At 40.6% G+C, this 15,009-nt stretch overlaps 1 protein-coding gene across 7 annotated transcripts in view; it reads right to left on the bottom strand.

Moving 5' to 3' along the window:
• LOC106084540 (uncharacterized) overlaps window positions 1–15,009 on the bottom strand; it is a 112,121-nt gene that overhangs the window by 30,225 nt on the left and 66,887 nt on the right. For 5 of the 7 annotated variants that reach the window (XM_013248287.2, XM_013248288.2, XM_013248290.2 and 2 more), the window contains exons 4-8: window positions 13,952–13,996; window positions 6,059–6,194; window positions 510–713; window positions 336–443; window positions 66–206 (exon numbers count right to left, since the gene is read on the bottom strand). In XM_013248287.2, coding sequence (XP_013103741.2) covers window positions 66–206; window positions 336–443; window positions 510–713; window positions 6,059–6,194; window positions 13,952–13,996 — 634 coding nt within the window. Of the gene's footprint in view, window positions 1–65; window positions 207–335; window positions 444–509; window positions 714–6,058; window positions 6,195–6,382; window positions 8,516–13,951; window positions 13,997–15,009 lie in introns of those variants that run through there. The other 2 variants (XM_059366749.1, XM_013248292.2) reach the window with 2 other exon arrangements.

Below are 15,009 nucleotides of genomic sequence, written 5' to 3'. Positions count from 1 at the left end.
CGATTTAAATGAACTGCTAATGTTTTATACGATATGCGATATCATGAGCATACTACAATACTTACTTTAAAAAAACGAGTAAAACGTAATAAGGGCTGCGGGCCCATGCGAAGTTGCAGCAGGTCAAAGGGAATGAGAGAAACCATGTCTAGGACAAAATTTCTGGAGTGCACATAGTGACAGGCTAATTTTTTATCATCATATACCTAAAATGAATATTGAGGAAATTTTATAAATATTTCTCAATTTTGAAATACTAATAGAATATAAAGTTAATATTTAATAAATTAAATAAAAAATAAATAGTTCAGTTTTTTTTAAGTATTTCATCTCACCATTAAACCCTGTTCCAAGTAGCCAGTACGCAGTTGAACCAAGATATCGAAAACAAACACCACATCCGTTAATGTATCACATATGAACCAAAATAATGGCACCGCTTGCTAAAAATTGTAGAACGAATAGAATTTTAAAATGATTTTTAGCAAGCATTTCCTTTTTGTACGCACCTGCAGTTCGGGAAAGCTCTGACGAACGATCAACGTCCATAAATTGTATAGAACACAACAAGTCAAAACCATTAACCAGTAAAAATGGAAATTTTCATCAGGATTAACAACGGAACGCCGTTTTTGGAGGTAACGTCGACGTCTCTTGGTGGTCTTGTCGACTTCGCCTGAGGCACTTTCTGATCCTGTGTCTTCAACAGTTTCCTGGACAAAAAAAAAACAATAAGTTATTAAAGTTTTTTTAGATTGTGTTTCAATCCATTGATCGTAGGAAATAATTTTACAAAGTGGAAATAATGTTCAAAATATTTGGAATTAACTCTGGTTCAAAATTCAAACTTAAGTTTAACTGCCACTCTGCAAGCAGGTGCATTTAGGTGCATCCTCCTCCCGAGATGCCGTTTGGATCTACATGGTCTGAAGCCAGAGGTTCATCTCAACAAAAGAGAACCTCTGGATCAAACAGTGTACGATGCGGGTCTATATAGCATTCATGAGCAGGGACAAGCTACCGAATGAATGTCGTCCTTGGAGACCAATCGCACCTGATGAAGTTAACCAACTCTGGCAAACCTGGACGGCGCATTCAGGGGCCATGGCCTCTTGGGTGACGGGGTGCGGCTTAGAGTTGAATACTATAGAAGACTGGAATGCTAAAGAACACTGGAATGCTAAGGAAGACTGGTTGGTCTTGTCTTCTATTAGAGGAAATGGAAAAGTTTGAGTTCAGATTACTGACACAGCAAGGGACAGCCTTGGAGCTATCCAAATTGACAAAGGTTAGGTCGAAAAGAGGGTGCAGATATTAATCCGCCCCATGCCACTTTGGACATACACCTAAGCCCATAATCGGCTTGTTGTGCGCTCTAAAAATTAGAAAGTAACCTCTAAAAAGAAAATTTTAAGTTATAAACTCCGTGCTACTTACAAAATCCTTAATTGTTTTCAATACCACTCCCCTAAGTTGGTTCATGTCTCATATTGTGTCTCCACCTAAGTGCCGGTATATGGTAGGGGCGAAAGCCGGGCAATGACAAAGGAAATGCACCAGCGTCTGATCATCTTCCCCGCATGCCCTACACATGCTATCACTTGCCGCACCGATTTTATATAAGTGAACTCGTAGTCCTATGTGTCCCGTTATGATATCAGTAGCTATACTGACCTTACTTCCTTTCAGTAATAGCCTCGTCTTCTCACGATCTGGATCCCCCCATAGGATTTTCGCCGTCGTACCGACCGTTTCGCTGTTCCACAATGTTGCATGCGCATTCGTTGCCCACTCCCTTAACTCGGACTGCGTCGACTCGAAAGTCATCGGGTTAACCAAGTTGATTGACAGCAGTCCTCTGGCCTTCACCGCCAAATCGTCTGCCCTTTCATTTGCCCTTACTCCATTATGGCCCGGCACACAAACGATGTGGATTTTGCCATTCTCAGAGAAGGCGTTAATCTCTTTCTTACACTGCAAGACTGTTTGTGACCTTACCGTCCTGGTTGTTATTGCACTTATGGCAGCAACAGTAACAGCGGACAGTAATTCCGTAAAGATGTTTACACTCGACTTCCTCGCGTTAGCACCACACCACTTCACGCATTCCGTGATCGTCCTGATCTCCGCCTGCAGGACCGTATTATGGTCAGGCAGTCTAAAACTGATTTAAGTCCCTGGGTTCTCAATGTAGACACCCTGGCCCACTCTGTCGTGTAGCTTTGATCCATCCGTGTAACATGATATTCAAGATGGCAATACTAGGATTCCGTCGATCCAAGACTGTGCCGAAGGCAGCAGTGCCTCGCACTCGACCTCAAGGTTAATCTCAGATATCCGATCGGAAACCTCTTTCCTTTCTATCGTCGACTCGATTATACCGCTATGGTATGGGCTGCTCCCATCCTCAATGCATTCTCCAATCGCCTATCGCCTATCGCCTTTAGTCTCATAGTCGCAGTGGCTGCCTCACACTTAATCTGTATGTCAATGGGTCGGATATCTAGAATAGCCTCCAATGCCCTAGTGAGCATGGTGCTCATTGCTCCGCCTATGCCAAGACAAAATGTTCTCTGAACCTGTTGTATGGTCCTTATGTTGCACTTTTTCTCCATAGCAGTCCACCAAACTACTGGGGCGTAAGTAAGTATTGGTCTAATCACGCTCTTATAGAACCTGTGGACTATCCTCGGATTCAGGCCCCATTTCGAGCCTACGGCCCGTCTACATAATGTCCAACATCTGTGGGCATTAAGGAAACGTGGTGCGTCAAATTGGCCTACCTTCGTCTTCCTCATGAACAGGCATATTTCGGTCCTTTCTGGGTTAACATTGATACCTCTGGGTATAGCCCAAGTCATTGTTCAATTTGTAGAAAAAATATTGGTCTTTTTGGTAGCTTTATCCAAATATAGACCGATCTGAACCATATACTACATGGATTATAAATCGAGGGATTGGTATATATGGTAGCTATATCCATATCTGAACCGATCTAGGCCAAATTGAAGAGGGATGTCGAAGGGCCTTATACAACTTTCAGTCCCAAATTTCGGCGAAATCGGACAATAAATGCGTCTTTTTTGGGCCCAAGGTCTTTAATCGAGAGATCGGTCTATATGGCATCTATATCAAAATCTTCACCGATCTAGGCCAAATTGAAGACGGATGTCGAAGGCCCTAACACAACTCATTGTCCCAAATTTCGACGACATTGGATAATAAAAGCACATTTTATGGGCCCAAGATCTTGAATTGTGAGATCGGTCTATATGGCAGCTTATCCAATCTGGACCCATCTGGGCTAAATTGCAGAAAGATGTCGACTGTCCCAAATTTCGGCAAAATCGGACAATAAATGCGGGTTTTATGGGCCTAAGACCTAGAATCGAGATATCGGTCTATATGGCAGCTTTAGCCAAATCTGGACCGATTTGTGCCAAATTGAAGAAGTATGTCGAGTGGCTTAACTCCACTCACTGTCCCAAATTTCAACAAAATCGGGTAATAAATGCGGCTTTTATGGGCCTAAGACCTTAAATCAGCTGATCGGTTTATATGGGGGCTATATCAAGATATAGTCCGATATAGCCCATCTTCGAACTTAACCTGCTTCTAGAAAAAAAACCTGTGCAAAGTTTCAGCTCAATATCTCTATTTTTATTCCCTCCACCATAGGATGGGGGGTATACTAATTTCGTCATTCTGTTTGTAACTACTCGAAATATTCGTCTGAGACCCCATAAAGTATAAATATTCTTGATCGACGTGACATTTTATGTCGATCTAGCCATGTCCGTCCGCTTCCGAAGGAGTAAAGCTAGCCGCTTGAAATTTTGCACAAATACTTCTTATTAGTGTAGGTCGGTTGGTATTGTAAATGGGCCATATGGGTCCATGTTTTGATATAGCTGCCATATAAACCGATCTTGGGTCTTGACTTCTTGAGCCTCTAGAGTGCGCAATTCTCATCCGATTGGAATGAAATTTTGCACGACGTGTTTTGTTATGATATCCAACAACTGTGCCAAGTATGGGTCAAATCGGTCCATAACCTGATATAGCTGCCATATAAACCGATCTTGGGTCTTGACTTCTTGAGCCTCTAGAGGGCGCAATTCTTATCCGATTTGAATGAATTTTTGCACGATGTATTTTGTTATGATATCCAACAACTGTGCCAAGTATGGTTCAAATCGGTTTGTAACCTGATATAGCTGTCATATTAACAGATCTGGGGACTTGACTTTTTTAGCTTCTAGAGGGCGCAATTCCTATCCGATTCGGCCCGGCCGAACTTAGCACGCTTTTACTTGTTAAAGACTGTAGCGTGATTTCAACAGACAGACGGACGGACATGTCTAGATCGTCTTAGATTTTTACGCTGATCAAGAATATATATACTTTATAGGGTCGGAAATGGATATTTCGATGTGTTGCAAACGGAATGATAAAATAAATATACCCCCATCCTTCGGTGGTAGGTATAAAAACAGACTGCAAGGTAGAGCTGGCAAAATATCGATGGTACTGCCAATATTTTGGTCAGCGATGCGATCCAGAATATATCCCAACCATTCATTTTTCAATCGTTCTCCTTGTTGTGTATTTCAAGTATCGTTCGAATCGTCCATAACCTGATATAGCTTTGTTATAAAATCTTCCGATTTAACTTTTTAAGCTTAAAGCGGGCTCAATTTTGCTTTCCAACTAACTGCATCGAAATTGCTTCTAAATAAACCGATTTCGTGATGTTTACTTCTCATTTTTGATTTAAATTTAGGTGATAGGAAATTAACGATACTATCGATATTTATTATTAGAAATATCGAAAATACCGAATGTTGCGAATATCGATAGTTTGCCAGCTCTTCTGCAAGGGCCAGCGTTGGAGCTATCGAAATCGGTAAATTTCTTTGGATGATTCTGTACAGAAAGCTGAACTAGGGCTTGAATATGGAGTCTCGAATACGAAAGGCTTTGGCAGGCTCCATGTTTGTGTCATAACTCATTGGTAACAGATGGGAGGAGATGCTACCGTCTTCAGAAATCTGGCCACTTCTATTGGTTAATAGTGATTCTGCTGTTAAATTAGTTAGTTTCTTTAGGCATGTTAATAGATGATTGGTGTCCTTGAATTCTGTGTGGCATGCAGGGCATATTTTGGGTATTGGTATCGTCTAAAATTAAGCGATACGGACATTAAGGACTACAATCGGCTGGTATGATGAAGTTGCATTGGTTACAGTATCCTGATGAATATCCCGTACCCCGTTCTGTATGAGGAGATTGTGAGAGGATCTGTGATGCCTGTCACCTGCCTAAAGATCCAGATACTATATCCTGAGACACCTCTTTGGAGAAGATTTTACATGGCATAATACGTTACAAATGTCTTTAGGATTAGGAGGGTATAACCACCGCTGAAACCTTTTGTCTGATGTTCTCGCCAGTAATCGCACCGTCATAGGCAAACATGCTAACCTTTGCGCTACGGTGGCCTCCAAGCAGCCCACGTTGGCGTTGTATAATTCACTGCTGGTCGGTTGGAGGCCACCGTAACTCAGAGGTTTGCATGCTTGCCTATGACGCTAAACGTCTGGGTATGAAACCTGGCTAGAATTTCATAAAACAAGATTTCAGAGGTTAACATATCCGCATATGACGATGAACGTCTGGGTTCGAATCCTGATGAAAACATCCGAAACAATTTTCAGGAATGGTTATCCCCTCCTAATGCTGTGTAATTGTGAGGTACTATGCCATGTAAAAACTTCTCCTCAAACAGGTGTCGCACTATGGCACGACGTTCGGACTTGGCTACAAAAAGGAGGAACTTATCATTGAGCTTTTACTTGAATCGGACTGCACTTATTGATTGGCTCTCTTCCTTAATGGAATGTTCATGAGGAATTTTGTGCAATGGCCACATATCACAGTATCAAATCGTTGCTCCTTGCCTCAATTCCTACTAGAGCTTAAGGCCTTTTGATCTATAAATTTTGGTTTTGCACCACTGTGCAACTAAAAAGTTTTATATAAGCACAATGAACTTTACCTGAGCTTCTGGTATCTGGCGCGTAGAAAATCGTTTGAGAAATGAGTCTTCCCTCTTCAATGGTGGTTTCTTTTGCATAGCGCCGGATATTTGAACGGTTGTGCGCAGTTTCATCCATCGTTGGTTGGATCGCGTCCTGTTGTTGTAAGAATCATACATTAATAATCAGTCGTTTGGCATTGATGGCACGAAACTAATCAAAAATTTTCGAAGGCCAATAACACACAGAAAATGCACAAAAATTCCAAAAACAAATAAACAACGAAAACCATAAAAAGAAATGGACAAAAAAGAACTACAACATAGAATTAGAAGGCTACTTACGTTACATTAACATGGACTACTCAGAAAAGTCAAGGATGACACAGATACGGAACGAACGAGCGAGCGAGCAGGCGAGCGAGCGAGCGAGTTAATCAACATTTAGATGGAGGTGGAGTGGAGTGGACGACACTAGTATTATGATGACTATCTACACATGGAATAACAGTAACACTGACCGACCGACCGACCGACTGACTGACTGACTGACCGAGTGAGCGGTAGTTAGTGCCTATACGAGTAGGGTGTCTGGGTGTCTGCGGCATTGTTGTATTGTTTATAATAAAAACCAAATATTTATTGTATGGCATTGCACTCGCCGCCGCCGCCCATGCCCCACCAACATGGGGCAGGCAATTGTGTGTGAAAACGGAATTAACATTTATGTATGTTACGTTACTATAGTACTAGCCGACATACAACAACGCTCGTATGCATGTCTGTCTGTCTGTCTGTCTGTCCATCAGTCTGTCTGTGTCACACATCACACATGTCACATGCAAATCCACTTCACACCGAATTCTAAAAAAGAATGGTAACATTAACTTAAAACGAATAGAAAATGAAACAACAACAAAAATTGTTAACATAAGCAAATAGACGACATCAATCATCATTATAGGATTACAAGAGAAAAATATCTAAAGAAAATCTGTCAACACTTGGTTAGTATTTCAATGAAACAAAACAAAAAAAAGGACCAAAAACAACACAGTAGTAGGACTCTAGAAAAAAAAACAGCATCATTCAGTTCAAGCATTTTTTCTTTTTTTGGTGTTTTTTCAATATTTTCTCTAAGGCCTCGTAGGCATCCTTTTAAGGGATCTGGTTGTTGTTGCTGTTGTTATTGTAACTCTACATATCCTACATACGTTTTAGCAGTGAGTAGCATTGAAGCAGTGAAGTGAGTGAGCCACTAAGCTAGGACGACGGCTACCAACCAGCAGTCCTTGTAATAAGCTCCGTTTATTCATATACGAGGAGACACTTGGATGATTTTCGAACAAGAACAACACTCTAAGTAAATAACAAACGTGTGTGTGTGTGTATATGTTAGGTGTATTTAATTAATTTAACGTATTTACAGGGGTTTTTTTTCTCATCATTGCTGATGCTGATCATCAGCATGATCATGATCATGATCATCATCATCATCGTCATTAACAACACTACCTCCAAAAAATGAATCAACTCAAGGTACCATTACGAGTACGGACTAATTTCAAAATACATATGAGCATATGAAAGGAAAAACAAACGGAAACAAAAGCAAGCAGCAATTTTGCCAACGACTGGGCCGGTCGTCATGGTAGTACTTAGATATTGCTGTACGACTAATAAAAGTAGAAGCATTTTTAATTCTCAAAAAAACATTTTAAAATCGACAAGTCGCTTCGGATTTATAATTCTAATTAATTTGTAATGTGTGTTTATCAACATTTTCAGGTAGCTTAATTGAAAGATGAGTCGTCTGTGTTTTAGACTTTTTAAAATGATCCATTATTTGGAAGGAAAAAACCTATTTTTCTTTCTTTTATAGAACCTAAAGCTTAGTATAAAATAATTGAATGCAACTTATCTTAAATTTGAATCCAAAAGATTTTCAAGTTCAATCCAACATCACTTCAAAAGTATTTTTACATGTTTTTTGGTATTTTCATAATTTACAACCACAACGTTGAAGCGACATCTTCTGCTTTACAACAGCACTAACTTTACACCGCCATCTACAATATTTAACTGTACTACCACCAGATCACATCGGGTGGCAACGACGCGAGTAGTCATCTGATATTCTCGTATTCTCCTATGTCACCTACGTAAATACAAATTTAAAATTTTGCCCATGAACATTCCACTAAGGAACAGGGGGCAAACTTCTCACATTTTAATGAGTGCAGTCAGATTCAAGTTTTAAGTTCAAATGATAAGGGGCCTCCTTTTTATAGCCGAGTCCGAACGGCATGTCGCAGTGCGACACCTCTTTGGAGTAAAGTTTTACATGGCATAGTACCTCACAAATGTTGCCAGCAGTAGGAGGGGAAAACCACCGCTGAAAATTTTTTCTGATGGTCTCGCCTGGATTCGAACCCAGGCGTTCAGCGTCATAGGCGGACATGCTAACCTCTGCGCTACGGTGGCCTCCACCATACAAATGCGTACAAATGCAAATAAAAGTTTGCCTTTTAACTCAATTTGTTTGCTTTTTCTTTGTACTCGTATTTCTAATATCCCCCTCATTGAAGTGAAAAAAAACACACAACATAGACGCGAAGTTGTAGACAAATCAGGCAGAATTTGAGAGCTTGATGATTGCGATTACAAGTTAGGTTAGGTTGAAAAGAGGAAGCGGATATTAATCCGCCCCATGCCACTATGGACATACACCTAAGCCAGTAGTCGGCTTGTTGTGCGCTCTAAAAACTATAAAGTAACCTCAAAGAAGAAAATTTTAAGTTAGGAATTCCGTGATACTTACAAAATCCGTAATTGTTTTCCATACCACTCCCCTAAGTTGGTTCATGTCTGGTATTGTGTTCCCACCTAAGTGAAGGTGTCTTTTAGCCGCGAAAGCCGGGCAATGACATAGGAATTGCTCCAACGTCTCATCACCTTCCCTACATGCTCTACAAATGCTATCCCTTGCCACAACCAATTATGCATACGTGAGCTCGTAGTCGTATGTATCCCGTTATGATATCGTAAGCTATACTGACCTCCTTCTTACTTTCTTTCAGTAATAGCCTCGTCCTCACACGATCTGGATAACCCCATAAGATATTCGCTGTCCTACCGACTGTTTCGTTGTTCCACAGTGTTACATGCGCAATTGTTTCCCACGCCCTAAAATCGGATTACGTCGACCCGAAAGGTTTGTTGGCCTTCACTGCCAAATCGTCTGCCATTTTATTCCCCCTTACTCCGTTATGGCCCCACACCCAAACGATGCGGATTGTGCCATCCTCAGAGAAGGCGTTAATCTACTTCTTATACTGCCAGACTGTTCGTGACCTTAGCTTCCTAGTTGTCATTGCCCTTATGACCATTTTACTGCCGGTAAAAATGTTCACACTTGACGTCCTCGCGTTAGCACCACACCACCTCACGCATTCCCTGATAGCCCGGATCTCCGACTGCAGGACTATATTATCTAAATCTAAAACAGATCTCAGTCCCTGGGTTCTCAATATAAACCCCCCAGGCCCACTCTATCCCCTAACTTCGATCCTAGGGTTCGTCAGTTCAAGACTGTGCCGCTGATAACAGTGCCTCGTACTCGACCTCAAGTGTCGTCTCTGGTATTCGATCGGAGACCTCTTCTCGTTCTTCCTGGTTTCCTATCGTCAACTCGATTATACCGCGATGGTATGAGCTGCTCCCATCCTCAATCCATTTTCACATCGCCTTAAGTCTCATAGCCGCAGTGGCTGCCTCACTTTTAATCTGTATGTCAATGGGTCGGATATCTAGAATAGTATACAGTGCCCTAGTGGGCGTCGTTCTCATCGCTCCACCTATGCCAATACAACATGCTCTCTGAAACTGTTGTATAGTGTTGTACTTTTTCTCCATAGCAGTCCACCAAACTATTGAGGCGTAAGTAAGTATTGGTCTAATCACACACCTGTAGAGTCAGTGAACTATCCTCCGATTTAGAGCCTACGGCCCGTCTACATAGTGCACAACATCTGTGAGCGTCCTTAGTACGTTTCTGAATGTGACACTTCCAATTCGGTTTCCTATTAAAGATCACTCCTAAGTATTTGACCTTGTCAGATATCAAAGTCGTTTAATTGCGGAATCGTGGCGCGTCAAATAGGCCCACCTCGTGAACAGGCATATTTCAGTCTTCTCTGGGTTAACATTGAGACCCCTGGGTCTAGCCCAGTCATATGCCATATTCAAGACCCTTTCGGCCCTTCTGCATAGCTGGTTCGGATCCTTACCCCTAAGAAGTATCATAACATCGTCTGCATAGCAGACGGGTTCAAATCCTTACTCAGTCAGCATCCGTAATAGGTCATTTATGGCGGTCACCCAAAGGAGTGGCAATAAAATGCCCCCTGTGGCGTGCCTTGTGCCACTTTCTCCCTTATGTGTATGTCATGGGACCCGCAATTTATCCACCTGTTCCTTATCATTTGGTTTATCCAGTCTCTAAGGACCGGATCCACCCGGTGCTGGTCTAAGGGTTGGATCAATGTGTAGGTCCGCGCATTATTAAACGCCCCCTCGATATCAATCCAAACTGCCATTGTGTACACCTTGGCAACGAAGTATTCTTCTATTTTATGCACAACCTCGTGCAGGGCAGTCTCCATCGACCTTCCCTTGACATTGGCATGCTGTTTCCCACTGAACTGTCTGATGTCATCGTATTAGGTCCTTTACCTATCCTAGTCTTCCGACTATTTATAAAGTCTGTAACAGTGTCGGGTCCCTGTTCGTTAGCCTGTATTGAGTTTTCATTCCCTGTACTGCCTGTTGTTTCAGTACTAGGATCTTTGCCTTTTTTAGTCATTCAAATCTTAAGTAAATGGGCTTCTTGGGAGTAGGTGATGGTACCATAATCGGCTCCCTGTTCGTTAGGCTGCATTGAGAATCCTGTCGTTGCGCTGCCTAAAGATCTTTACCTATCCTAGTATTCGGTGAAGTCGGTGGTGGATCTGTCGTCGGGTCCCTGTTTTATAGGCTGTGTTAGGTCTCTCGCCACTGCACTGCCTGATATTTTAGTATTGGGATCTTTGCTTATCCTAATCTTTCCAATATTGAGAGAGGCCGTGATTGTCTCATTGTCAGCCCCCTATTCGTTGGGCGGTGTTGAGTCACCTGCCATTGCACGGCCTGATGTTTCAAAATGAGAATTTCTGCCTATCCTAGTCTTCCCAATCTTGAAAAAGACAGCTTTGCTCCCGTAGTGCGCCATGCCTTTAGTCTTCGTCAAACTCGTCACGGAGACTTGATCAATGCCAACCACAAGGAAAGCTCCTTCCTCCTTCTCCTCCCTGTGGAAGACCTCCCACTTCTCTGCGACCAAACTTAGGTTTTGATTGCCCAAGAATCCCAACATGCGTTCCGTCGCAATTTTACTGCCCCATCCCTTGATGAAGACCGTAGCCTTTGTGAGCTGGGGAATATCCACCTTTCTCACAAAGTCGATCTTTGCGCCCTCCCAGGGAGCGTGAATACCTCTGACGAGAGCGGTTTGACGATATCAATACATTCCGCCGACGCAAAACTCAGCGTAAAGTTGTCCCCTCTAAACTCGCAGCTCATCAAAAATCCGATCGTTAACCACATCCTCCACTTGGGACCGATAATCTGGTGGAATCCTACCGGATGCACAGCCGATATTGATGACTGCATAAGTCAGCTCATCTCTGTTGTGCTTCCTTGCCACTCTGGCGTAAGAGGGCGGCTCCTTACCATTCTCAGCGACCATCTTCCCCTTCCGTGATGGCTCTGGCCTTTTGGAAATCACAGTCCTCCATGATGACTCAGGGTCTTGACTTGGGTCTCGACTTCTTGAGCCTCTAGATGGGGCAATTATTATCCGATTTGGCTGAAATTTTGCATGAGGTGTTTTGATATGATTTCCAACAACTGTGCTAAGTATTGTTTAAATCGGTTCATAACCTGATATAGCTGCCATATAATAGCAACCATATAAACAGATATCCCGATTAGATTTCTTGAGCCTCTAGAGGGCGCCATTATTATCCGATTTGGCTGAAATTTTGCATGAAGTGTTTTGTTATGACTTCCAACAACTGCGCCATGTATGGTCTATGGTCGGTTGATAACCTGATATAGCTGCCATATAAACCGATCTAGGGTCTTGATTTCTTGAGCTAGAGGACGCAATTCTCGTCCGATTTTACTAGAATTTGGCATGTAGTGTTTTAATATCACTTCCAATAACTGTGATAAGTATGGTTCAAATCGGTCCATAACCTGATATAGCTGCCATATAAACAGATTTCCCGATTAGACTTCTTGAGCCTCTAGAGGGCGCAATTTCTATCCGATTTGATTGAAATTTTTGCATGACGTGTTTCGTTATGACTTCCAACCACTGTGTCATGCATGGTCTAAATCAGTCCATATCCTGATATAGCCACCATATAAATCGATCCCTCGATTAGACTTCTTGAGCTTCTAGAGGGCGCTATTCTAGTCCAATATGGTTGAAATCGGTTCATAACCTGATATAGCTGTCATATAAACCGATCTGGGGTCTTGACTTCTTTAGCCTCTAGAGGGCGCAATTATTAGCCGATTTGGCTTAAATTTTGTACAACGACTTCTGCCATGACCTTCAACATACGCGTCCTATAACCGATTTTTTCTGGGAAGAGTACGGCACTAAGGAAGCATAACCTCAGGCTGTTAATAGTTGTCTTGACTTGGACGCAATCCAAAAGGCGAAATTTTCATGACGTGTTTCGTTATGACTTTCAACAATTGTGCTAAGTATGGTTCAAATCGGTCCATAACCTGATATAGCTGGTGTGGTGTTGGTGGTGTTTTGGTATCTTTTCCAACAACTGCACTAAGTATGGTTCAAATCGGTCCATGTTTTCATATAGCTGCCGTATAAACCGTTCTTGGGTCTTGACTTTTTGAGCTTCCAGAGGGCGCAATTCTCATCCGATTTGGCTGAAATTTTGCATGCAGTGTTCTGGTATGACTCCCAATAACTGTGCTAAGTATAGTCTACATCAGTCCATAGTCTGATATAGCTGCCATATAAACAGATTTCCCGATTAGACTTCTTGCGCCTCTAGAGGGCGCAATTTCTATCCGATTTGATTGAAATTTTTGCATGACGTGTTTCGTTATAACTTCCAACAACTGTGTTAAGTATGGTCTAAATCAGTCTATATCCTGATACAGCCACCATATAAATCGATCTCTCGATTAGACTTCTTGAGCTTATAGAGGGCGCTATTCTTATCCAATATGGTTGAAATTGTGCTTATGTCGTTTTGGTATGACTTTCAACAACTGTTCCAAGTATGATCTAAATCGGTACATAAGCTGATATAGCTTCCATATAAACCGATCTCCCAGTTTGACTTTTTAAGCCTCTAGATGGCGTATTTATTACTCGATTTGCCTGAAATTTTGGGGGTGATGTTTTTCTATGATTGTTTTTTTTTAATTCAAATGGAAGATATGTTGCATTTAAAGTCCACTTAGCTTACATTAGAGAAGAAAATCAGAAGCTTTTATAAAAAAAAATATATGAAACGTGAATTAAAACAATTTTAGATTTTTAATTTTATTATTAAATTTTAGAGTTGAAATTTTTTTCTTGTCAATTCAATTTTTCAACGTAGCTACCTGTAAATGTTTTAAAAATGAATGAATGTAATTTTCGAATGGAATAAAACCATAATGATGTTTCAAAAATTTTTTTTTTTTTAATTTTGTTATTATTACGAATGTGTGCTCTTGTTTACGATTTTTTTTGTTAAATATGTTTTATTGGTTTTTTTGTTTTAACAAAGCGTACATGCCGTTTAGCCAACCCATTAGTTAAGCGTTTAGGTGTTCATAGGGACTTACCAATCGGATTCTGGATCCGAAGTTCCATCTCCGATACGTGATTTCCTAGATGGATTTAAATGTCATTGGTTTAATTACTCAAATCGCATAAAGAAAACAAAAAAAGTACAGATAAGCATTTGCCAAGTAATTGAGACTTAAGAATTACAAATTGTGCAGATTTTATTTGGAAATGTGGTTTGGTTAACTTTGCTTTGCTTTGCGTTCATAAGCATTGAAGAAGTTGAGAAATTGAGAAATCAGGGCTATTTCATTGACCAGCCTCAGAGTTTACCTAGGCACTTGTGTATGTATGAACAAATGCTTGATTATCGATAGTGTGCAAGAATATTTCCTAAGACATCAATGGTTGCTACTTTACAAATACACATTTATATATATATAGATATATAGATTGTTATGTTATTTAGTAAATATAACAGAATGAAATATATGTATGTAGGTATGTATTTTATAATTAAAATTTAGTACAAGAATAATGTTAAAATAGACTATGCAGGTGTATACCCAGTCATGATCGATTAGAAAGTCATATTTTTTTTGTTATTATTATTCATTCTAACTTAGATTAAAATAGAGTGAAGAGAGAAATAAATTCCAATATCAAATCGGTAATGGCAGTTAGGTTTAAATGCCTTATTATAGAAATTTTGAAATTGTCAGGCAAACATACCATCTCCTTAAGGAACTGTATGAAGAAAAATCACTTTAGGATATATACCAAATTGCATTATATTCCCGAGTTTCAGTGTCTAAATATTCAGCTTTGTATGGTATTAATGTATAATGTATACCTGGATGGCTAACATGATGCTTTTCAGTTCATAGAATTTTTTATTGGTTGCCCAAAAAGTAATTGCGGTTTTTTAAAAGAAAGTAAATGCATTTTTAATAAAACTTAGAATGAACTTTAATCAAATATACTTTTTTTACCCTTTTTTTTCTAAAACAAGCTAAAAGTAACAGCTGATAACTGACAGAAGAAAGAATGCAATTACAAAGTCACAAGCTGTGAAAAAATTTGTCAACGCCGACTATATGAAAAATCTGCAATTACT

Source organism: Stomoxys calcitrans, chromosome 4 (assembly GCF_963082655.1).
Source record: "Stomoxys calcitrans chromosome 4, idStoCalc2.1, whole genome shotgun sequence".
NCBI classification, from domain to species: Eukaryota; Metazoa; Arthropoda; class Insecta; order Diptera; family Muscidae; genus Stomoxys; species Stomoxys calcitrans.
Note: the sequence above shows the minus strand (reverse complement) of the source record. Positions and strands in the feature narration are given on the sequence as shown.